This window comes from Cyprinus carpio, chromosome B24, assembly GCF_018340385.1.
Source record: "Cyprinus carpio isolate SPL01 chromosome B24, ASM1834038v1, whole genome shotgun sequence".
Lineage (NCBI taxonomy): Eukaryota > Metazoa > Chordata > Actinopteri > Cypriniformes > Cyprinidae > Cyprinus > Cyprinus carpio.
Window position 1 is genome coordinate 23,249,967 of NC_056620.1, and position 23,871 is coordinate 23,273,837.

At 34.7% G+C, this 23,871-nt stretch overlaps 2 protein-coding genes across 3 annotated transcripts; one reads left to right on the forward strand and one right to left on the reverse strand.

Moving 5' to 3' along the window:
* ttc21a (tetratricopeptide repeat domain 21A) lies at positions 1-16,440 on the reverse strand. Its single transcript, XM_042752235.1, has 28 exons — positions 15,977-16,440; positions 15,777-15,906; positions 14,528-14,638; positions 14,293-14,450; positions 13,369-13,491; positions 13,133-13,290; positions 12,973-13,057; positions 12,144-12,242; positions 11,711-11,894; positions 10,322-10,419; positions 9,856-10,186; positions 9,626-9,783; positions 8,508-8,717; positions 7,940-8,178; positions 7,760-7,832; positions 7,573-7,680; positions 7,352-7,493; positions 7,162-7,262; positions 6,193-6,381; positions 5,998-6,108; positions 5,828-5,909; positions 5,551-5,718; positions 3,921-3,978; positions 3,672-3,843; positions 2,022-2,246; positions 864-984; positions 711-778; positions 1-617 (listed from the first exon to the last, which is right to left on the reverse strand). The coding sequence occupies exons 1-28, from the start codon at positions 16,001-16,003 to the stop codon at positions 540-542; spliced, it is 3,807 nt and encodes a 1,268-aa protein (XP_042608169.1). The 5' UTR covers positions 16,004-16,440; the 3' UTR covers positions 1-539.
* gorasp1b (golgi reassembly stacking protein 1b) lies at positions 16,398-22,530 on the forward strand. 2 transcript variants are annotated; one of them, XM_042751684.1, is made up of 9 exons: positions 16,398-16,541; positions 17,283-17,363; positions 17,450-17,653; positions 19,147-19,233; positions 19,314-19,444; positions 20,725-20,845; positions 21,039-21,132; positions 21,791-21,841; positions 21,923-22,530. In XM_042751684.1, the coding sequence occupies exons 1-9, from the start codon at positions 16,488-16,490 to the stop codon at positions 22,051-22,053; spliced, it is 954 nt and encodes a 317-aa protein (XP_042607618.1). In that variant the 5' UTR covers positions 16,398-16,487; the 3' UTR covers positions 22,054-22,530. The 2 variants fall into 2 exon arrangements, with proteins under 2 accessions (XP_042607618.1, XP_042607617.1); XM_042751683.1 differs by having other exon boundaries at positions 21,788-21,841; positions 21,923-22,529.
* Positions 22,531-23,871: the final 1,341 nt, after the last annotated feature.

Below are 23,871 nucleotides of genomic sequence, written 5' to 3' on the forward strand. Positions count from 1 at the left end.
AAAAAAAAAAAAAACACATGAAAATTAGACCTAAAACCAGAGAAACTGCTTCATTAATCTTTAGTAACATAAGTTCAGTGCACTGATTATTAAAAATTTCCTGAAGCACTTAAACTACACATTTTTTATAGTACATAAACATAACTAATAAATATTCTAATTTGTATATTAGTTTTCGGTCACTTTATTTCAAGGTCAAATTCTCACTTTTAACAAGCCATTAACTGCTTTTGCCTCAAACTGCTAATTTGCATCTTAGTAATAGTTAGTAAGGTAGTAATTAAGTTCAAGTATTGGTTAGGATTAGGGATGTAGAATATATTCATGCAGAATATGTGCTTTTAAGTACTAATAAACAGTCAATATGTTAATAATAAGCAACTAGTTTATCGCGAGAACTGGTTCCTGTACTGATACTAGTTTTCAAACTAAAATCTCTCAATGAAAGTGTTTTAGAAGGAAATCTTGATCCCAGTCGCTGTAAATCACACACACACACACACACACACACACACACACACACACACACACACACACGGTCACAGACGGAGAGAGAGCTGAGCTCGGGTCAGAAGCTCATCTTGGATCTGTGTGTAATCTGGACGCTGCTGCAGCACCTGCAACCAAACACCAATCAATGAGACCGATCCGAGATCACTCACTCACACTTCAACACAGAGAAAATCACTCCTCCTTGACTTCTGACTAACCTGATGACACACATCAACAGCCAGGGTGTAGTTCTTGCACTTCAGGTAGTTAAAGGCCAGACGAAATCCTGCAATGAGATTCAGATGCAAGCGTTCTGATATATAAAACTGAATATTTACAGTGTGTTGAAGGTTTTGATGATAAAGTCGCACCGACTGCAGGATGAGCTCTTCTGCTGTGTTTCCAGGCCTGTTCATACTGCAGCGCTGCGTCGCTGTGTCTCTGCTCGCGCTCCATCAGCAAACCCCGATACTCGTACGCCTTACTACATGACTGATGGAGGAAAACAAAGACAGAACACGTGTCATTTCAGCCTGAAGTTGAGAAAATAACTATTCTATTCTGAAACTATTCCTGGTGTCATCATAGAACTCAAAGTGTTCACAAATAACCAATATTATTTTTATTTTCCTGTATCTTTGTTGTTCAAGCAACTCACGTTCAAATACAAAATGCACAAAAAAAAATTTGGGGGGAAAAAATAAATAAATGCTTTAATATTGAAAATATTTAACTAATTAACTACTATATACTACTCATCTATTATAATCAAATATAACTATATTTTTGATATTTAACACTTTAACTGTCCTATTTTTGAACACGGACGTGAAAGTGCACCATCCAAACTTAAATTGCTATAATTCATGAATGAAAACATTTCGTAATATGATTTTGTTTGTAATGCAAAGTCTGATTTTAAAATGGTTTTCACAAGATGAATTTTGAAATTTTATGTTTTTGATTAATATATATTTTATTTCTAAAGCCTGATAGGGAAAAAGATTTTTTCATTATGACGTAGTTTTTTGAGGTGCACATCTATTACTTTTCCTACATAATTTGTAACAAAAACTGGTAAAATATCCAACGATTTATAGTTTGTCATGATTAGAGTAGGATTTATTTGTAATAGAGAGAAGTAAACTTAGGTGTCCCTCTAAGGATTATTATTATTAATCATATATAGGGTTGCAAAAGGGTGGAAATTTTCCATTAAATTTTGGAAACTTTCCAGGATCTTTTAAAATACAAAAAATATTTTTAAAAAATCTTCAAAAAATCCACCCACCCCCAAACAAACCTATATAAAAAAACTAATAATATACACCATTTACTACTAAAAGTACAATTTATGAATAATTATATTTGCTTATATTCTCAAGCACAAGGCAAAAAAAAGAAATTGTTCCGTTTTCTCAAGTAAAAATGTTTTTAGAAATTGCAAATATTAAGAGCAACTTTTAAACAGAATTCACCTTTGCATTTTGTGTGCTTTCTCAAGATTCAGACAAAAGAGTAAAACGGACCTCATTGTGTCGTATGCAGCTGTCCAGCAGTTTGTCCACTTGTGTGTATTTTCCCGTCTTGATGTACATGTCAGCCAGGAGCAGGCAGGCGTTCTCCAGGTCCTCTGTGTTTGTGTCGCTCCGCTCCATCCCGCTGAGGCGTTTCAGGAAGTTTCTGGCTCTGGGAATCTGCTTCAGCTGAACGAAACCTTGAGCCGTCACGAGCAAAGACGCCTCCAACATCACCTGCAGACAGACAGACCACTTCACTGAGAAACACTTACATTTCTGTCTTCATAACACACAATGTATTAGAAGTACATCTTGCAAAATGTTATTACAATATAAAATAATGGTTTCTATTTTAATATCCTTTAAAATATAATTTATTTCTGTGATGCAAAGCTGAATCTCCATCAGCTATTACTCCAGTATAAAGTGTCACATGATCCACAAAAAACACTAAAAAACTCATATATAATAACAGTTTAAAAACATACACAACACTTCAAAAAAGTTTGGGTCAGCATAATATTATTCTATCCTTTTCTTAAATTGAAATAAAAAAAAACTTTTATTCAGCAAAGATGTGTTAAATTTTAATGAAGTGATAGCAAAGATTTATATTGTTAGAAAAGAAAAAGAACAGCATTTATTCAAAATATACATTTTTATTCATCAAAGAATCCTGAAAAAAGTATCAGTTTCCAAAAAAAAAAAAAAAAAATATTAAGCAGCACAACTGCTGATAATCCTAATAATAAATCAGACACATTATACTGGAGTAATGATGATGGAAATTCAGTTTGCATCACAGAAATAAATTATATTTTAAAGGATATTAAAACAGAAACCATTATTTTATATTGTAATAACATTTTGCAAGATTACAGTTTTTTTCTGTATTTTTTGATCAAATAAAAGCAGCCTTGATGAGCAGAAGAGACTTCTTTAAAAAAAAACACATATATACACACACATACATATATATATATATATAGAGAGAGAGAGAGAGAGAGAGAGAGAGAACATATATATGTTATATATTTATGAATATGCACCAAGTAAATGTGTATTTTCAAAGGGTTTTAGAAGCAGTATTATTGTGTCATACTTTTTCATTTAAATCTTAGTTAACCTTATAGCATTTTTTTTTTCCTGCGTTTTTGTAATTATTTATATTTCTACATATTTTTTTCTTATTTTTATTGGAAAGGTAAATAATAATAAGTTTAATAACAAACCATTAAAAGTATGTTTCAAACATTAGTTAATCAATATTAATTTTATATATTTATATATATTTTATTTGTTTTTATATTTTCCATTTTCATTTTAATTGACATTTTAGCCTTTTTCGTGTCTGTTTTTATAATTGTTATTATTATTACTATATAATTTATTCATCCACGTATAGTTTTTCTATAAAGAGTGTGACACTGTAGCCTCATATCATATCTACAGTACTTGTAAACAATTACAACAGTGGTGAAATTTTGCAATCTTGAAAATCCCGTGTTGCAACATTTGAACCAAATTCATCCCTAAATACAATATGCATAAAGATCATGGTTTTAAAACCAGTAACTTCCTAAAAACATTTTAAAGGGTAGAAGAAAATACATTACTACAGTCTCCAAGGGTTAAAGACCATTAATAATCGTGTGTTACGCTCTTAGCCTGCAGGTCTGTGAGCTCCAGCACGGCTCGCTCCACCTCTCTGGACTCTTTGCTGTAGATTCGACACAGATTCCAGAGCAGCTTGAGCTTGTCCTGCTCAGATTGAGATCGAGGGCGAAACGTGGAGAGTATATTGCGAGCTGTGCTTATTCTGGAGTCACTGCTGGAGAAACAATCACAGACTAACTGCATGAAATCATCTTAGTATTTGAAGACAGATTTTGTGAGAGTTGTTCTCACCTCAGGTGCTTTGGTCCTTTATCTAAAACCTCTCCTCCGAAGACGTCTCTGTCAGATCCTCACCACAAAATCCCAACCACCGGTCAATCACCACACAAAAACCTCTTACTGTCTCAAAACCACTCTTCAACAACATCAAACATACATTCAACCACCTGCCACCACGAGTGCACTGACTGACAATCAAGAAATACAAACATCACAACCACATACAAAAAACCAACTGTCTCAAAACCAGTCATAAAGGTCAATTATTCAAAATTGAGATTTATACATCATCTGAAAGCTGAAATAATAAATCTTTCCATTGATGTTTGGTTTGTTAGGAGGACAAATGCCTTGTCTGAGATACAACTATTTGAAAATCTTTGGAATCTGAGGGAGCAAAAAAAAAAATCTAGGCAGCATATTGAGAAAAAATCATCTTTAAAGTTGTTCAAATGAAGTTCTTAGCAATGCATATTACTAATCAAATATTAAGTTTTGATATATTTACAGTCGGAAAATTTACTAAATATCTTCATGGAACATGATCTTTACTTAATATCCTAATGATTTTTGGCATTAAAAAAAAAAAAAAAAAAATCTATAATTTGACTCATACAATGTATTGTTGTCTATTGCTACAAATATACCCCAGAGACTTAAGACTGCTTCTGTGCTCCAGGCTCACATTTAAAAAATAATAATAAATTGTCCTCTATTAATTAGCCCAGATACCACTAGAGATTACTTTAAGTTTACCAAATGACTCATTAACAAATTAGATTTTCTCCTCCAATAAAAAAAAAAAAAAAGTTATAAATCTTAAAAAAAAAAAAAAAAAAAATTACAAGTCATATTTTACCGCTCTCTCAAACAAAAAAATAAATAAATAAAATAAATGTTATATTTTACCTCTCTCCCCCCTCTCTAAATAAATAAAATAAAAATGTTATTAAAATGTATAAATTATATATATATATGTTAGGGCTGTCAAATGATTAATCACGATTAATCACATCCAAAATAAAAGTTTTGTTTACATAATATATGTGTGTATACTGTGTATATTTATTATGTATATATAAATACACACACACACATGCATGTATATATTTAAGAAGAATATGTTATGGTTTATATATTAAATATATTTATATATGATATAAAATATAAGAAATATATCAAATATATAAATGTATAACATGTAAATATTTTCTAAATATATAATTTATGTGTGTGTATTTATATATACATAATAAATATACCCTGTACACATACATATATTATGTAAACAAAAATTTTATTTTGGATGTGATTAATCGTGATTAATCATTTGACAGCCCTAATATATATATATATATATATATTTATATATATATATATATATATATATATATATATATATATATATATATATATAATTACAAAAAACTGGAGCCACTTTTAGGACCATTATGGCAACCAAAAAAAAAAAATTACTATAAAATATTTTTTATTATAATTAGTTTAAATTTCATTTTGAATTTTAAAAATCTAATCAAGTTAGATTAACTGTTAGATTAACCAGTTATAGATTAGTTCAAACTCATCCTTATTCTTTCCAAAAACTTAAAACTACAGCCGTTCTAATAGAAATGATGATATTGTCTGATGAACACTGACCAGAAGTAGAGACCCTTGCAGTAATTATAACCCGGTTCTCTGACCGACAGTGGACTGAACTGTTCACACGCTATAAAAACAGACCGGACGTCATCGAGTTTCCCCGTCCTGCGCAGAATGTGCAGAAACTTGGCCATGGCATGAAAGCTGTCTATTAAAAATGGAAACAGAAGAAATATTTAAGTGCAATAAATAGTGTTTGCGTCTCAATGATACTAAAATAACACTGTTTGGTGTCATAAACTGATCCTCCGTCCCACCTGGGTTTCTCTCCATTATACTGGAATAAATCTTGACTGCTTCCTCTTTTTGGTTCTTCCAAAATAATGTATCAGCCAACAGCTGAGGATAAAATAAAATAAAACACACAGACATGTTTAGATGAGTTTCTACAAATAACTGCTGAGCATCTCATTTGGGAAATTCGCACCATCAAGGAAGCGGAGTGGTTTTGGTGGAGCTGCAGGATCTTCAGACACAGCTCCTCACAGTAATCCAGCTTCTGATGATCGTAGTGTAACCGAGCCAGACCAAAGATGACCTGCACCAAACAGAGCAGATGTGAGGAACCTCTGGTCCTCTCTCTTCAGAACTATCACAGAGAGAGCGACTGGAGCTGACTGACCTCCTCACTGTCCGGCCTGTGATTTAAAGCGTCAGTGTAGAGCTGTTTGGCCTTTTCCAGGTCGCGTCTGAGGTGAAACTCATGAGCCCAATCACAACAGATCACCGCTAACAACTTCCTCTGATCCTCCAATTCTTCCGGATGCTCGTTTGCGGTCCGAAAAACAACTTTTTGCTGGAGATCGTGCAACTGAGAGAAGAGCATTTTTTTTTTTTGCACAAAGAAAAGTCACAAAAAAGTCATTTAATCCACCTTAGTTTTAGAAAGCGGCACTAACTTAAAGGAAAAGTTCACCCAAAACTTAAAAACTGCAATCAATCAATCAAAAAAAAAAAGTCCTCCAATATGTAGATGAGTGTGTTTCTTCATCAGATTTGTAGAAATGTAGCATTGCATCAGTGTCTCATCAATGGATGCTCTACAGTGAATGGGTGCCGTCAGAATGAGAGTCCAAACAGCTGATAAAAACATCACAACACCAAGTAATCCACAGCACTCCAGTCCATCAGTGAACATCTGGAGAGAAGACAAAAGCTGAAACAAAATCCAGCATTAGAGATTTTTTTAACCTCAAATACATAGAGTTTGCATAATCCATAATAACACTTCCTCCAGTGAAAAAGTGTTCTGGTGTGAATCAGGAGAGAAATCTGCACAGATCAAGCAGTGTTTAAACAGCTCTAAACAACAAAGTGGCTGGATTTTGATGTGAGAGACAACAGGAGATGCACTTTATTATGGATTATTGACTCGTATTTGAGTTAAAAACATCTTAATGCTGGATGTGTTTCATCTTTTGTCTTCTCCAGATGTTAACTGATGGACTGGAGTGCAGTGGATTATTGTGTTGTTTTTATCAGCTGCTCATTCTGACGGCACCCATTCACTGCAAGAAACTCATTTACATCTTGAATGTCCATTTTTAGGTGAACTATTCCTTTAATGTTTAATTTAACTTTAAAAACGAACCCTTTTCATGACGTCCAGTGCAGACTCGTTCCTGGCTCGTAGCACTTTCACTAACACTCGTAGAACGGTCACTTCATTCTTCATGGAAGTCAACGCAGCAGCTGTGAAAGCAGAACAAAAGTGACGTGCTGAGAACAATAATTCCCGTTTCTCATGGTTCAGATGTGTTTGTCTGAATGCAATTCTGTACTAGGTTCATGTTCCAAGGCCTTTTCCAGGACCTGCTGAGCTTTCTCAAATCGTCTCAGTTTAAGCAGCAGTTCAGCCAGCTCTGCGCTCACGAGACAGTCCAGCGTATCCGTCTCCAGAGCCGTCTCATAATAACCCAGCGCCTGAAACACAAGCCATTACACAGATGAGAAACAAACAGTTCTTTAACAAGTCCTTTGCAAACTTGTAGAAGCCACTTGCCGTGTCATATTCGTGAGCCTTCACTAAAGCCCGGCCTATTTTCTTGGCTAAAGTATCTGTCGGAGCAATTTTCTCTACTTCTTGGTAGATCTTAACTGCTTCCTCGGGCTTTAAGTACAAGATATTTTTATGGTTTAGAAATATTTATAGAGAGGTTTGGTACTGAGAAGCCAAATTAAATATATACCCGGTGTATCTTCATGAAGGCATCAGCCAACAAGATCCTAGTATGAGGTCCTGGAAGCTGCTCGCTTATTTCCCTGAAACATTTTTATATTAAGACAGCAATTAAACTTCCACAACAGCATGCTATAAACAGGGTTTATGAGCTATGACCGGTCACACCGAATGTAAGGACATTCCTCACTTGTAACATGTGATGTAAAGCTTCTCATTGTGTTTCCTCTCCAAGTATATCCGTGCCATCTTCTCTCGGGCTTGGACGTAGGTTGACTCGGTAGGGAGGATGTTTTGCAGCATGACTACAGCGGCGTCCACGTCATCTCTCGCTAAAGCCAGATCCACGTTAGCAAGCATGAGACGCGTCTCGTCCGGTGTGCCTTTGAAGCGCAGAATGGCGTCCTGCAGAACTCTAGCAGCCTCATGCTGATGAAAGACAACGTTTTACAACATACAGCACGAGACTGACTCAGTAGATTTAGAGGCTAGTTAGTAAGGATGCACCGAAATGAAAATTAATAGAAGACGTGTGCTAAACGGTCTCTCGCTGTCGGTGCTTGTAATGATTTTTGCATCTTTCTCAGACACTTTTAAATGCTTTCACACTACAGAGATGTTTGCTGCATTATTGGATCGCGTCACGTACAATTTATTCTGCGTTTTCGCTTATTCTAATTTAATTTGGTGTTGCTGAACATTAAATAATTATTGTGCATTGCTTTAAAATGCTACAGGAGAAGAAAAGCACGCTGGACCTGCTCTCCGTTGAGTCTCAGTGCCTCGGTGAGCTCCAGGTACACAGACACGCGCTCGCTGTCGGAGATGAAGAGCTGCGGCCCCTCTGAGGGCCTAAGGGCCCCGGGCATGTTCACGGTGATCTTCAGACACTGGATGGCGTTCTTCAGGTCTCCAGATCTCAGCAGAGCACGAGCTTTGAGCAGATTGAACTGGAATCGATCTCGAACCTGATAAACCACAGAACACACACACACACACAAAATACTGAAATATTGTGAGGTCTAGAGTTCATTAGTTTGGGGAAATTAACATTTTTATTCAGCAAAGGCTGCATTAAATTGATCAAAAGTTACAGTGAGGACATTTTTAATATTACAAAAGATTTCTATTTTCAAATAAATGCTCCTCTTTTGAACTTTCTATTAATCTGTGAATCATGAAAAATAAAATGCATCACAGTTTCCACAAAAATATTGTGCAGCACAACTGTTTTCAACACTGATAATAATATGAAATGTTTCTTGAGAAGCATATCAGAATGATTTCTGAAGATCATGTGACACTGAAGACTGGAGTAATGATGCTGAAAATACAGCTGCACATCACAGAAATAAATTACACTTTAACAGATATTCATATAGAAAACAGCTTTTTTGAATTCTAATAATATTTCACATTTTTACTGTATTTTTGATCAAATAAATGCAACCTCGGTGAACAGAAGAGTCTTTTTTCCAAAACATTTAAAGGTTTTGCTAAACCCAGACTTTTGGACAGTAACATCTTCCTCCACAGTGAAAAACAAATGACAGAAACTTAAAAATGGCTTGTTCTAAGCTTCTGCCTTTAGATAAACTGTACACATTTACCTATTAATGTCTATTAGATGCTCAAAGAGATAGCAAAATAACCATAAAAATAAATTATGAGCTTTCGGAACAAAAAAAACGAACAAAACTTTAACATAAGTACTACACAAAAAAAAAAAAAAAACAAAAAATGTGATATTAAAAAAAAAAAAAAAAACAAAACACAAAAGTAAATATAACATGCCTCTGATAGAGGCTTTCGTCAAATACTGTGTATTTGACGATTTATTTTTTCTTTTTTTAAATGCACTCTTTATTGCTCAGACCTGGAAGCTGACGCTGACAGCAGCCTCCAGACAGCTCAGACAGCTGCTGTGCTCTCCGGCGCTCAGGTGCAGACGGGCCTGCAGGAGGTGCACCTCCGGGACACACGCGTCTTTCTCTGCACACAGCTTCAAGAAGTGCTGCGCTGTTCTGTGCTCACCTGCAGAGGCATGATGGGACAGTCACCAGCGTTCCACAGCACTGCTTACCATCAGCTCACTCTGAAACTCACCTAGAAGGAACTTGACGCATGCCATATAATAACAGTTCACTGTCATCCCAGGAACGGCTCTGACGACCGTCTCCATGATCACATTTGAGTGTTTCAGCCAAAATGGTGGAGTTTGTCCAGGAACGAGGACAAAATCCTGTTTGGACTCCAGGTGCATGCACACTATTTGCAGAAGGAAATTGAGGTCCAGCATCTGCAGGTATTCCACACCATAATTTAACCCACGAAGCGCAGAGAAATGCAGCTCTGTGGCGTCTTCTAGCAGCTGCATCACCGTCTCCTCACCTGCGCTCTGCTTCCTGCCCAGCAGGGCCTTCAGCAGAGGAACTTCCTGTTAAATCAAACACATTTACATCACGCCTGTGTGGTTCATTACTACCCATCTAAACATGTAATAAAGACACTCTAGTTCCAAAACTAAATGGGTGGCAATATGAAGAGCGAGTCGAATGTTTCAGCTTTATACCGCTGTGTTTCCAAAAGACTCTTGCACTTCGCAGAAGAACGCGAGCTGATGAGCAGCTTCCTCCAGATGATCGCACATCAGCAGACATCTAACAGTGCCTATAAAAATATATAGTATGCATACACCAAAAAAAAAACAATTGGAGTTCAAAGATTTTAGACAAGAAAATTAAGCTTATTTTCAAGACTTTTAAGACTTTTTGCATTGCAACAACACTTGAATGACAATTAAAAACACATTCTATTAAATTCATATTACAGTGATGCAATATATATATATATATGGGTCAAAGACGTTCAGATGTCCGCATCAAAAGAAATGTACAAAAGTGATTTTGTGTCCATAGAAAGCACATTAAATGTAAGTTAAATGTCTACTTTTAAGGTTTCAAATAAGTTTTTGGAGAATAAAATGTCAAAATTTGATTGAAATAATGTTAGATTGTCATTCAGTGTAGCACAGTATTTATGCAACAATTCAAACAACATGCTTATTCTGACGTGTACATATTAAAATATCTAAAAGAATAATGGAGCATACTAAATTTTATTGTGTTTTAAATTAGTAAAAAATTCTTACTGACGAATGGGCAAAACCTAGGATAGTGGTGAATGTTAAAAATGTAAAATTACAACTCGTTAGTATTTGGGGTGAAAGCAATTAGTCTTTTAATATGTCATAAATAGATTTTTGTTGTAAATATGCCTGACGAGATTGTTACACTGAATGACATTTTACTGGGTGTCTTCTGTAAATCAGGGGAAACTGTATGATATTTATTTTTTGCTCAGAAAAACTAAAACAAAATTGCAATTAAATAAAACAGAAAACTTTTTGCAATTTTTTGGGGAAAAACTACAACAGTTTAAAGCAGTATTAAACTTTTTTTTAATGCTTAAACACTTTTTCGTCTTTGACCCATATATATATATCATTTATATATATATATATAATATATATATATATATTATATCTATAATATATATATATATATTATAGATATAATTCAAATGTTTACAATACCATAAAGCAAATCCAGACCACTGAACTGTTCCTATACAAATATCCATCTATGTTAAGTTGTAAATTACACTCAATATTCATTCTCATATGTTTACTGTAATCAGCACAAATAACTGCAGTAAAGAAAATATTTATCTTATCATATATACAGTTTTAGACACATCTGGAAACAATGCTTTGAAATAAATTCAAAAATAAATTGGGCACAACAAATACTACCATGGTGTATAAATACTTCACAATTCAGATCATGAAAAAAAAAAAAAAAAAAAAAAAAAAAAAATTATAATGAGGAGAATTTGTTTTCTTTTGATGTTGGGGTCCAAATAGAGTTTTTGTACAGTGCTGGATGTGATGATACTGTACCTATTAATGCTGAGGTGCACTTGGGGTCTGTTTTCAGTGCTGCAGAGTAGCATTTATGGGCCTCTTTATACATGTTTTGTTGACTGAGCAGATAGCCGAGCTCACAGATGACTTCAGGCGTGCGTGAAGACACTCGACGCACAAACACGGTCAACATCTGCAGGATCTCTGGGTTGTGTCCACACTGCAGGTGAGAAAAGGGTTTGGAGCATTTCAGTGACTTCATACAGAGACTTCTGTTATAATCAGGCAGGATAGATTAGTCTTCCAAAACAGAAATGAATAGCTCAGGAACGTCCCAAGGGCAAGAAGCATCATAGAAACAGACACTTAGGGACACGAACACTCCCAGTGCGGACGCTGTGCGTTCAGCGACTCTTAATAAACAAGCCTGAAATAAATGTATAAGCTGTATGTTTAGAGAGCCGGGCACCAGTCTGCTGATGGCTGCGGTGATCTCCACGTGCAGGCTGGGATTGCAGGGCTCAGAGATCTCAAGCGCACTCATTAAAGCCTGAAGACGCACTTTCACCTGAAACAGAAGAGAATGTGTGAGATGAAAGAAGAAAGACTGTTATCATTTAAAACGTGTCAGATTTAGGAATGTAATGTAATATTTGTATTAATGTTGATTTCAAGCATTTTTGAAAATCTTCATTCGCTGTAAAAAACAAAAAAAGAATTTTTTTTTTTTTTTTTTGATATTGCAAATAAATCAGATTGTAGAAACACGTTTTACAAGAAAACACTTTCAGTTTTTATAATTTAAGGTATCCATTTACTTGTGAAATTGTTTCTAAATAAACCCTTTTTACATATTTTACAAAAATATATTTTAAAACATTTTTAAAAAGTAAAAATAAAGCTATAAAAGTAAATATTTTATTTCCCCAAGGATTCCAGTCTTTTAATGATACTTTAAATGTACAAAAAAAAAATCAAAACAACATTGCATCAAAAATTCGAATTAAAAACAATCTTAGAAAATATTTATTTAATTTTCAAGTGTTGATGACACTTTAAATCAGTGTTATTTTAGTATAGAGATGCTATTATATTTTTAGATTTTCCCTTTTAGCTTAATTTTTAGAATCTTTGTATGCATGTGTTTTTGTCAGTTGTTACTTTTTAGTTTTTATTCATTTTATTTTGTTATTTTAGTACATCATGTACTAAATTAAATGTCACATCAGCTTTCCTAGTGCTATAATGATTCCAATCATGCAGTCAATACGCATTTAAATAAAAAGGAACAGCATTACCAGCTCCATATTTCCATCCTTAGCCGCAGCGATGACCGTCAACATCTGAAGAGCTTTCAGATCACGTCCGTCTCTCTCCAGAACTCTGCACATTTCAAGCATAAACACTGACGAACATCTCAAGCTCTCTGTTGAATGATCAGCTGAGAGCAGCACACACCTCTGTGCGAGCGCCTCGGTTTGCTCCCAGTCACGCAGAGACACGAACACCTTCATCTTCATGAGGAGCGCCGGGATGAAGTCCGGATGAGAGGCGATGATCTGATCGGCGATGTCAAGAGCGCACTGCTCACTCTGCGTCGCCATGAAGAACTCCATCTGCACGTCACAGACACAGCTCAGTCCCTGGAAGATTATTCAAGAGAAATCATCAGTACTTTTCTGAACACGTTTTACTTTTCCCATGAGTCCAAATAAATCCCCAGTGTCCTGAACACCGCTGTTAAAGTAGCGCAGAGCCTGAGGTCTGTCCTCTTCAGTGTCAGAGGTCAACACGATCCAGCCCTTCAGAATAAGCCCCTGTTAAAACAGACAAACAATTCATGAACCAGCAATACTTCCAACTACACTGACATTTAAGCCTTTAAAAAAACACCTATAGCCTGAATGCACTGTACGTCGCTCTGGATAAAAGCGTCTGATAAATGCATAAATGTAAATGTAAGATCTGACATATTAACATAATATTACAAAATCTAATTCTGGGGGAAAATAAAGGAACATGTCATTTAACCTTTAGATGAAATATATTAAAATAACGTTATTTTTATCAAATTATTTTTCATTATTAGTGGAATTTAACAGTGTAAACCTGACATTTAAATTAAAATTCGAATCATAAAATGTTTATTTAGCTTTTGTTTTTTTATTTATTGAATATCATATTTGATCCATCAAGCTTTTATAGGTTTTATAGTCTGAAACGGTGAGAATATGGGGGAAAAACAGCTCGGTTTTATTTAGAGACCTGAAAAAACAAACAAAAAATATGCAATTTGCTGCAAATGCTGATATTTATAGAGTATGATTAAATTCTGATCGCTTCTAATGTAACTCGGTGAGATATTTATAACAGTGTAGCGCATACTTACATTAAATCATATAAATACCAGTCATCAATCTATATCTCCAATAATATATATTAAATAATAATAAGTAAAAAGACACGGACAAAAGTGGGACATTTGCACAATTACACTAAAAGAGCTTTGACTTGATTAAAAACTCTAAACTAGCAATCAGACGACAGAACGAGTGTGTTTTGATGATTTATGATGATGATGATGTAGGTATTATAGAGTTACGGTCTTGAACACACACCTCCGGTGATGTTTCAGAGAGTTTCAGCATCTTTTTAACGCACGCTCTGGCCTTCAGCTTCATGTCCAGGATCCAGTAGAACAGCGCTGCGTAATACAAGGCTCGGTCTCCGGCTGCAGATCCAGACCGCTTCAGCTCGGTCACGGCTTCTAGATCTCCTGTGGACGGAGGAAGACACAGAGCATCACTGACCCAGCGCTCCACCCGTCAGGGGGTGGATGTAGTGCAGAGTTACCGGTAGATTCAGAGCGTCTGCGTGCGTGAATGAAAGCTGCTGCGGAACACAGAGACAGATGAGGATGATCCCTCAGCTGAAGAAACTCTCTCAGAGCCTCCTGTGTGTTCCCTGCATCATCATCATCATCATCATCATCACCATCATAATCATTACCATCAGCATCATCATCACCACCATCATCATCATCAACATCATCACATCATCATCACCATCACATCATCATCACCATCACCACCATCACATCATCATCACCATCACCAGTCACCATCATCATCATCATCAGTCACCATCATCATCTTCATCACCATCATCATCATCACCATCATCACACACCATCATCACCATCATACACCATCATCACCATCATCAGTCACCATCATCATCATCACCATCATCATCATTACCATCATCATCATCATCATCATCAGTCACCATCATCATCAGTCACCATCATCACCATCATCAGTCACCATCATCATCATCACCATCATCATCATCAGTCACCATCATCATCATCATCAGTCACCATCATCATCTTCATCATCATCATCATCATCATCATTACCATCATCATCATCATCAGTCACCATCACCATCATCACCATCATCATCATCAACCATCATCATCATCATCAGTCACCATCATCATCATCACCATCACCATCATCATCACCATCATCATCATCAGTCACCATCATCATCATCATCATCATCATCACATCATCATCATCATCACCATCATCATCATCATCAGTCACCATCATCATCATCACCATCACCATCATCACCATCATCAGTCACCATCATCATCATCACCATCACCATCATCACCATCATCAGTCACCATCATCATCATCACCATCACCATCATCATCATCATCATCACCATCACACCATCATCATCACCATCACACCATCGTCATCGCCATCACACCATCATCATCACCACCATCACACCATCATCACCATCAACATCATCATCACCATCACACCATCATCATCATCATCATCACCATCATCAGTCACCATCATCACCATCATCATCATCATCACCATCATCACCATCACCATCATCAGTCACCATCATCATCATCATCATCATCACCATCATCAGTCACCATCATCATCATCACCATCATCATCATCACCATCATCAGTCACCACACGACGTTCAACCATCATAACAACCCACAATATTATCACAAACACGTGTAGAAATAAAGAATATAGACATAAAACGACCTACCTTCCATCAGAGTTGCAAAAGCTTTGAAGAAGCGGAGCACTGGATCATTATTGTACAACTTTAAATTCCTCACAGCTGTGTTCAAGGCACGTCTGTAGTACTTCTCCCTCATATAATAAATAATCAGCGGCTGTTAAAACAAACATCGGTCCCTGTAACTGTGTTTTCTAATCATTAGAATACAATAAAAACGAACTCACCAAACACGTTTTATCGCTTTCTGACATGTTTAGTCTGGATAATCACACTAATTCAACGGCATCACACAGCACCTGTGATTTAAAATAACGGAAAAAACGCGTCGCTTGGCAACCACCTGCGCAGGAATAATAATCACACACAGACAGATGCGACCGTGTTATTGGCTTCAATCGAGCTTCTCGAATTGATTACGTATGTCTGGTGGTTAAACCGTTTTGTTTTATTCGTTTTTATATGCATCCCGTACTGTTTTATTTTTGTTTTTTCGTCTCGTTAATGTTTGAGGTAATTAAAAAGAAGGGTTTAAAAATAGACTACGTGTTCTACTAAGGCGAAGGCGTCGCGTCACGAGACGCTCAGCTAGAAGTCCTACGCGATTGGCTAACAGGCAGACGTTCGAATGAATATTAAGTAGCACATCCCGTATGATTCAGGAAGGTTGCAAATGTACTAATTAATATTAATGAGCGAACCTTAGCTGTAGTAGGTCGCGTTCGGACGCAGTTCAGGATGGGTTTGATTCAAAGCGTGTTTGCTGCAGAGGGTGGATATCATGTGCATGGGGTGAGTGTGATATTTACTGCTGGAAAATACACTCATATAGTCATTACTGCATTTAATTAGGTTTTTATCAAGCATATGATGTGTGACCTGCAGGTTTTGCAGGCGTGTGCTCGTAAAACACATCAGGATTTATATATTCCTTGGATTTATTATAAAAAAACACGTGTTTTAAAACCTTTAAAGGAAAGATCTTACCATTAAGATCCTTCTGGATCAGTTCCGACACTGTAAACCATGTTTTTGCTCAATATTTGTGTCTTGTTTTCCATCACAAACATCTAAATTATTAAATTAAGATAATGCACCTGAGAAACTAAACAATATAGATATACATTATGTCTTGTTAACATAGATATGATCTTGTCACAAGATATTAAGTCTTGTTTTCTGGAAAAAAAAAAAAAGAGTCAAAATTAAATGAAAACCATAAATAAATAATCTGGCAATAACAAAAGAAGAGAAAAATAAACTTAAATCAAAGTTAAGACGAGATTATTTAGTTTTTTGATCCATCTATGCATATTTGTTCTTGTTTTAAAGCTTAAACTCGCTTCAATTTGATGCATTTTTCAGAAAACCATACTTATCTTGCATCATTTTGCTTCTCGAGTTCAAGTAACTATATCTTGATTTATTAATATGTTTATATATGTACAGGTAAACGAGAGATGTATGCAGTGACACTGAGATTAAGTTGCATTTATGTCAAGTTAAATATTCTTTTTTCTCTTTAATGCCCAGATTCAGGAACATTCTCCAGCGGAGAGAGCCGGCCTGGAGCCCTTCTTTGATTTTATTCTGTCCATCGGACACACCAGACTGGTGAGAGCTCCGATCCTGACTCTCTGGTCAGTTTCTAGCGAGCGGCACTCAAACACGCGTGTTCTGGTGTTTGTGTTTGCTCTCAGAATAAAGAGAGCGGCCTGCTGAAGGACCTCCTGAAGGCGAACGTGGAGAAGCCGGTGAAGCTGGAGGTGTACAGCAGTAAGGTGATGAGGGTCAGAGAGCTGGAGGTGGTCCCCAGTAACATGTGGGGTGGTCAGGGCTTATTAGGGGCCAGCGTTCGCTTCTGCTCTTTCCAAGGAGCCAATCACAACGTCTGGCATGTGCTGGTGAGCTGCGCCGTTCGATTTCTAATAATTCTAAGCATTATTATTATTTTTATTATTATTTTTTTTGGCCAATTCTTAAGCAATATTTTGTAGGTTATTGTTCATTTTAATATTTCATGAAGCTGCAGTACTGCTGTCATTATATATATATATATATATAAATATATATATTTTTTTTTAACAGTAAATGTACATTTTCATTTAAATTATGCTGGTAATATCTTTTTTAATTTTTTTTATTATTTTAATTGAATTATTATTAGTATTTTTTTTTTATCTCCATGTTATACAGTGGGGTCAAAAATTCTGAGACCCCTACAGAAAATATTGATAATAATAATAATAAATATTAATATTATTGAATTAGCAAGCAACAAATACAATATTTTCATCAATTTAATACATCATATTTTATATAATATTATTATTATTATTTTTTTTTTTTTTTTTTTTTGGGCCAATTCTTAAGCAATATTTTGTAGGTTATTGTTCATTTTAATATTTCATGAAGCTGCAGTGCTGCTGTCATTATTTATATATATATATTTATATATATATACACACACACACACACACACACACACACACACACATATATATATATATATATACATATATATGTTTTTGCAGTAAATGCACATTTTCATTTATATTTATATTATGCTGGTTTATATCATGCTGGTAATATCTTTTTTGGCCATCTATTTTTTTTTCCATGTTATACAGTGTAGTCCAAAATTCTGAGACCCCTACAAAAAATATATTTTTTTATAATAATAATAAATATTAATATTATTGAATTAGAATGCGACAAATAAAATATTTTCATTAATATAATATAATCATATTTTATGTAATATATTATTGTTATATTTAATAATAATAATAATTCAATTAAAATAATAAAAAAAAAATGAAAAAAGATATTACCAGCATAATTTAAATGAAACTGTGCATTTAATACAAAAAAAGACAAAAAGTGTGTGTGTGTGTGTGTCTGTGTATATATATATATATATATATATATATATATATATATATATATATATATATATATATTAGTATGTAATGACAGCAGCACTGCAGCTTCATGAAATATTAAAATGACCAATAACCTACACAATAGTGCTGAAGAATTTCTTATTAATCTTATTAACTCATTCCCGTGTTTAAAATTTTAATATCTTAGCATTTCTTGATTTAAGTGAATTAATGATCTCTAAGACTCTCGAACACCTCTGAAATTGAACACTGCAAAAATGTTTTATTATTATTATTATTATTTTTTTTTTTTTTTTTATATAAATCAAGATTGATTTACTTGATAAGCAAATTTCCTTAAGATAAGACATTTTCACAAATAAATAAATAAAGATGGATTTAAACCCTAAGAAGAAAAATACACTTGTTTTCTCTTTAAATTAAAACGGAGACGTTTGGAGGCCACTGTATGAGGTTTCTTCTGTGTTGTGTGTAACTGTGTGCTCTCGCAGGACGTGGAGGTGAATTCTCCGGCTCAGCTGGCCGGACTCAAGCCGTATTCTGACTACATCGTGGGCGCAGACCAGGTGCTGCAGGAGGTGAGATCTGTTCATCAGTCTCTGAAGCAGCGTACAGTATATCATGCAGACGTTTGCTCTGATCTGAAACCGTCTCTCAGTCGGAGGATTTCTTCTCGCTGATCGAGGCGTCGGAGGGCAAAGCGCTGAAGCTGCTGGTGTATAACACACAGAGCGACCGCTGCAGGGAAGTGCTCATCACTCCGAACGGAGCCTGGGGCGGAGAGGGAAGGTACACGTCTTCACTCAGTACGCTCAGAATACACTTCAGGTGCAGTTTACTGGGGCTTGCACATCATACCATAATCATAATAACTGCATTTCACTGTCATTTAGTACCATTAATGTTTGTTTTTATTTTTATATTTTCAGTTTCATCTGATATCGAGTTCAGGTTTTATTAATTTTGTTGTGCAGTATTGTATTTATTTAAAAACAATTATTAAGTGTCAATACAATATTTTTATTTATTGGCTGAAATTATTATTATTTTTTTTTTTTTCAGGTAATTTATTTTAATTTCAAGTAACGAGAAAGTGTTTTATAGTTTTGGTTTTAGTTTTAGTGAATGATGATAATAATGCATCTCACCTGTGTTTAGTATAATTTATTTAGTCTTATACTTTTTATTAATTTTATTTATATATTCTTTAATTTTAGCAAAAGCTTTAGTAATTTTATCAAGTGTTTTTGTCTCATAAAAAAGTCTATTTAGTATTTAGTCATTTTTATAATTGTATTAGTATCAATTTATTTAGGCTGGTATTTCAGTTTTTCAGCTTTAACCAAATGAAATTGAGAAATGTTGCCTTGGCAAGAGACAAATTAAATACATATTTAATATTTATTTTATTTATTTATTTTGTGGCTTTACTTCACTATAATAACCTCGCTGTATTGTAAACAGTAGAGATGCACTAATTGCATATTCCGTTTTTAAAATTTTATTTATTTTTTCTTTAAGTGTAACCTGCCGATAAAGATTTTTGCAGATTCAGATTTTCTTTCTAAGAACTATAACAGAGAGCAATGAAAATGCAATACTTTTAAATATGAAACCAAACCACCAGTAGGTGACGGCAAATGAGTCATTCATTCAACCGATTCATTCAAACGACTGATTCATTCAGAAACGAGGCTTTTATGAAAGGGTGACTGAATCGACTCGTTGACTTGATTCGTTCAAAAGCGTGGATTCATTCAGTAACGAAACACCGATGTGTCGCTCGCAGACGCAGTAGTTCTGCTGTGGCTTTGATTGGAGCTATTTTCTTCAGCGAAACTGAGCAAAAACAGTCAATATTGTGTCTGAAATGTGAGTCACTTAGTTTTAACTTCTTGTTTATTGAACTACTATTGTATGAATACATTAAATAATACATTATCAGTTGCCGTAAGTGTGATGTCAGAACGCGCCGATCTTACGGAAACAAGCCCGTCGATCGCCGGTCGATCAGTGCATCTCTAGTAAACACCGCGTGTGTGTGTGTGTGTGTGTGTGTGTGTTGTCAGTCTGGGTTGTGGCGTAGGGTTCGGGTACCTGCATCGTATTCCCATGCGTTCGCTCGCGTCCCATCAGCACCAGAACTCATCTGCAGCATCTGAAGCCCAAGAGGACCGACGCTGCTCTGAGGTACAGACAAACCAACCTCACAGGAACACAGCCTGCTCACATTTCACTATCAAAAACAAAAGAAGAAGATATTTTACATAAATTTTATATTTACCCATTCTGTGGTGAAATGTGGCCTGGACGAGTTCATAATTAGATTGACCTTCATAGTGTTCAGGATATTTAGAGTTTAATTTTATGAGTCTTGTTCCAGTTATTATTAGATAACTCCTCAAGCGAGACGGACCGTGACGTGACGCTCATTCAGGACACGACTGAAGCTTCAGCACCGAGTGAGAAATCGCCTGGTGGGTCAAATAATGATTACATATGACACATCATAAAGATATCGGTCATCTTTAAAGCAATAGTTCACCTAAAAATGAAAATTTATTGAATGTGCTCATGCTCGGGCCATCGGAGATCAGGATGAGTTTGTTTCTTCGTCAGGTTTGGAGAAATGTAGCATTGCATCACTTGCTCTGCAGTGAATGGGTGCCGTCAGAATGAGAGTCCAAACAGCTGATAAAAACATCACAATAATCCACAAGTAATCCACATCACTCCAGTACATCAGTTAACATCTGGAGAAGACAAAAGATGAAACAAATCCAGCATTAAGATGTTTTTAACTCAAATACATACATACAAATACAAATAAAGTCTATAATCCATAAAAACGCTTCCTCCAGTGAAAAAGTGTTCTGGTCTGAATCAGGAGAGAAATCTGCAGTGTTTACAAGCCAAAGGACTGGAGTGCTGTGGATTATTGTGATGTTTTTATCAGCTGTTTGGACTCTCATTCTGACGGCACCCATTCACTGCAGAGCATCCATTGCTGAGACACTGATGCAGTGCTACATTTCTCTTTATCTGTTTCAATTATGTCTGTAACTGATGTGTTTGAGACGACATCTGTGGATCTTTCTGTACATTTGGATTCATCTGCTTCCTCTTTAATAGCAGATGATGATGATGATGGAGGCGTCTGCAGCAGTGAAAACGTGTCTGCTTTAAGTAAGTATCAGAAGACCTTTAAGAAGCTTTATCTTCATATTTTCTCTCCTCCGCTCACGTCTCACTGTATTCCCTCGTGAGGTCGGTCTGAAGACGGCGTGGTCCAGAAGGACGATTCGGGGATCTACGACATTCAAACACCGCCTGTGATCTTAAATATGGAACCCGAGGATGACGAGGTCGCAACATTTACACCGAAGACCGTCTCTTAAGTGTACCTCGTGCCTCAGAGCGTGTTCTCAGGGCAGAACTAACAGCTGCTGGATCGCGTTTAAAAGCACGTCACTAAAGCTATTATAAAACACTTACATGCAGGATCACACAGAAAAGATGCTTTATTTTAAGTGATACACACACACACACTCATGCTTTAAAGAATATTAGGAAACTATATCTTCATCCGTGCATCTCACAGTAAATGTCTACAGTATACTTCACCCCAAAACCAAAGAAAAAATATGTTTAAAACACAGTTTTTGCATTGTGGCATTATTTTCATCGCAGTCTAAGCACATCTCCATAGAAAAGCTATTTATTTCAGGTTATTTTATTATTTTCAGCAGTGATTTTAATAACTGTAATACAGTAATATCTCAGGAAAGCGGCTGGAACTCGTTGTCATGAATGTTTTGGACACTGGTCCATTAAGCTGTCGACTGAATGTTTCTGAATGCAGTTTATGTTACAAATATAATGAATAATCAGGTTATCTTATTTGATAAATAAATAAATAAATATATATATATATATATATATATATATATATATATATATATATATATATATATATATATATATATATATGAGTATATATTTACGTTTAAAATATTTATTAATTCATTTTAATATGTATATTCTTTTTTTATACACGTGTATATATATATATATATACACAGTACAGGTCAAAAGTTTGGAAACATAAATAATTACAACTTAAAATAAAGAACTCTCTTAATCTAATCAATCCTAAAAATACTACTCACTCCTGTGATTCTGTTTGAATGTACTGTATTTTAAAAATGCTACTCACTCCTGTGAAGTTTTTCTATTTGAATATACTTTAAAAAAATAATTTATTCCTGTGATGCAAAGCTGAATTTTCAGCATCATTACTCCAGCCTTCAGTGTCACATGTAACATCCAGTCTATCACATGATCATTTAGAAATCATTCTAATATTCTGATTTATTATGAGTGTTGGAAACAGTTCTGCTGTCTAATATATTTGATGAATAAAGGTTAAAAAGAACTGCATTTATTCAAAATAAAAATAAAAATTCTAATAATATATATTCTAATAATATATTTTCTTCTTTACTATCACTTTTTATCAATTTAACACATCCTTGCTGAATAAAAGTATTGATTTTATTTAAAAAAAAAAAAGAAAGAAAAAAAAATTACTGACCCCCAAATTACTGACCAGTAGTGTAATTTTTTTTTTTTTTTACTTTTTATTCATCAAAGTTTCCTAAAAAAGTATCACATGTTCTGAAAAAATATTAAGCAGCAGAACTGTTTCCAACTTTGATAATGAATCATCATATTAGTATGATTTCTAAAGGATCATGTTGATAATGATCCTAAAAATTCAGCTTTGCATCACAGAAATAAATGATATTTAAAGTATAATAAATTTAAAAACAATTATTTTAAATTGTAATAATATATCACAATATTACATTTTTTTTTCTGTATTTTTGATCAAATAAATGCAGACTTGATGAGCAGAAGAAACTTCTTTCAAAAACACCAAAAATATTAACTTTACCAAACATATCAACATAACTATATATTTTATATATATATATATATATATAAATAAATAAACACTTTTTTTTTTTTTTTTTTTGATGCATCATATTTGATAACCTGATTATTCATCATATAAGCCCAAAGGCCACACTGTACACTGCTCAAGTGCTAAAAATTTTTTAAAAACATGTTTTATTAAATGCATAGTTTGCGCAGAAGCTACACGAGTAAACAGTAAACGTAAGTATCATTGAATCTTATTTATTCTTCATCAT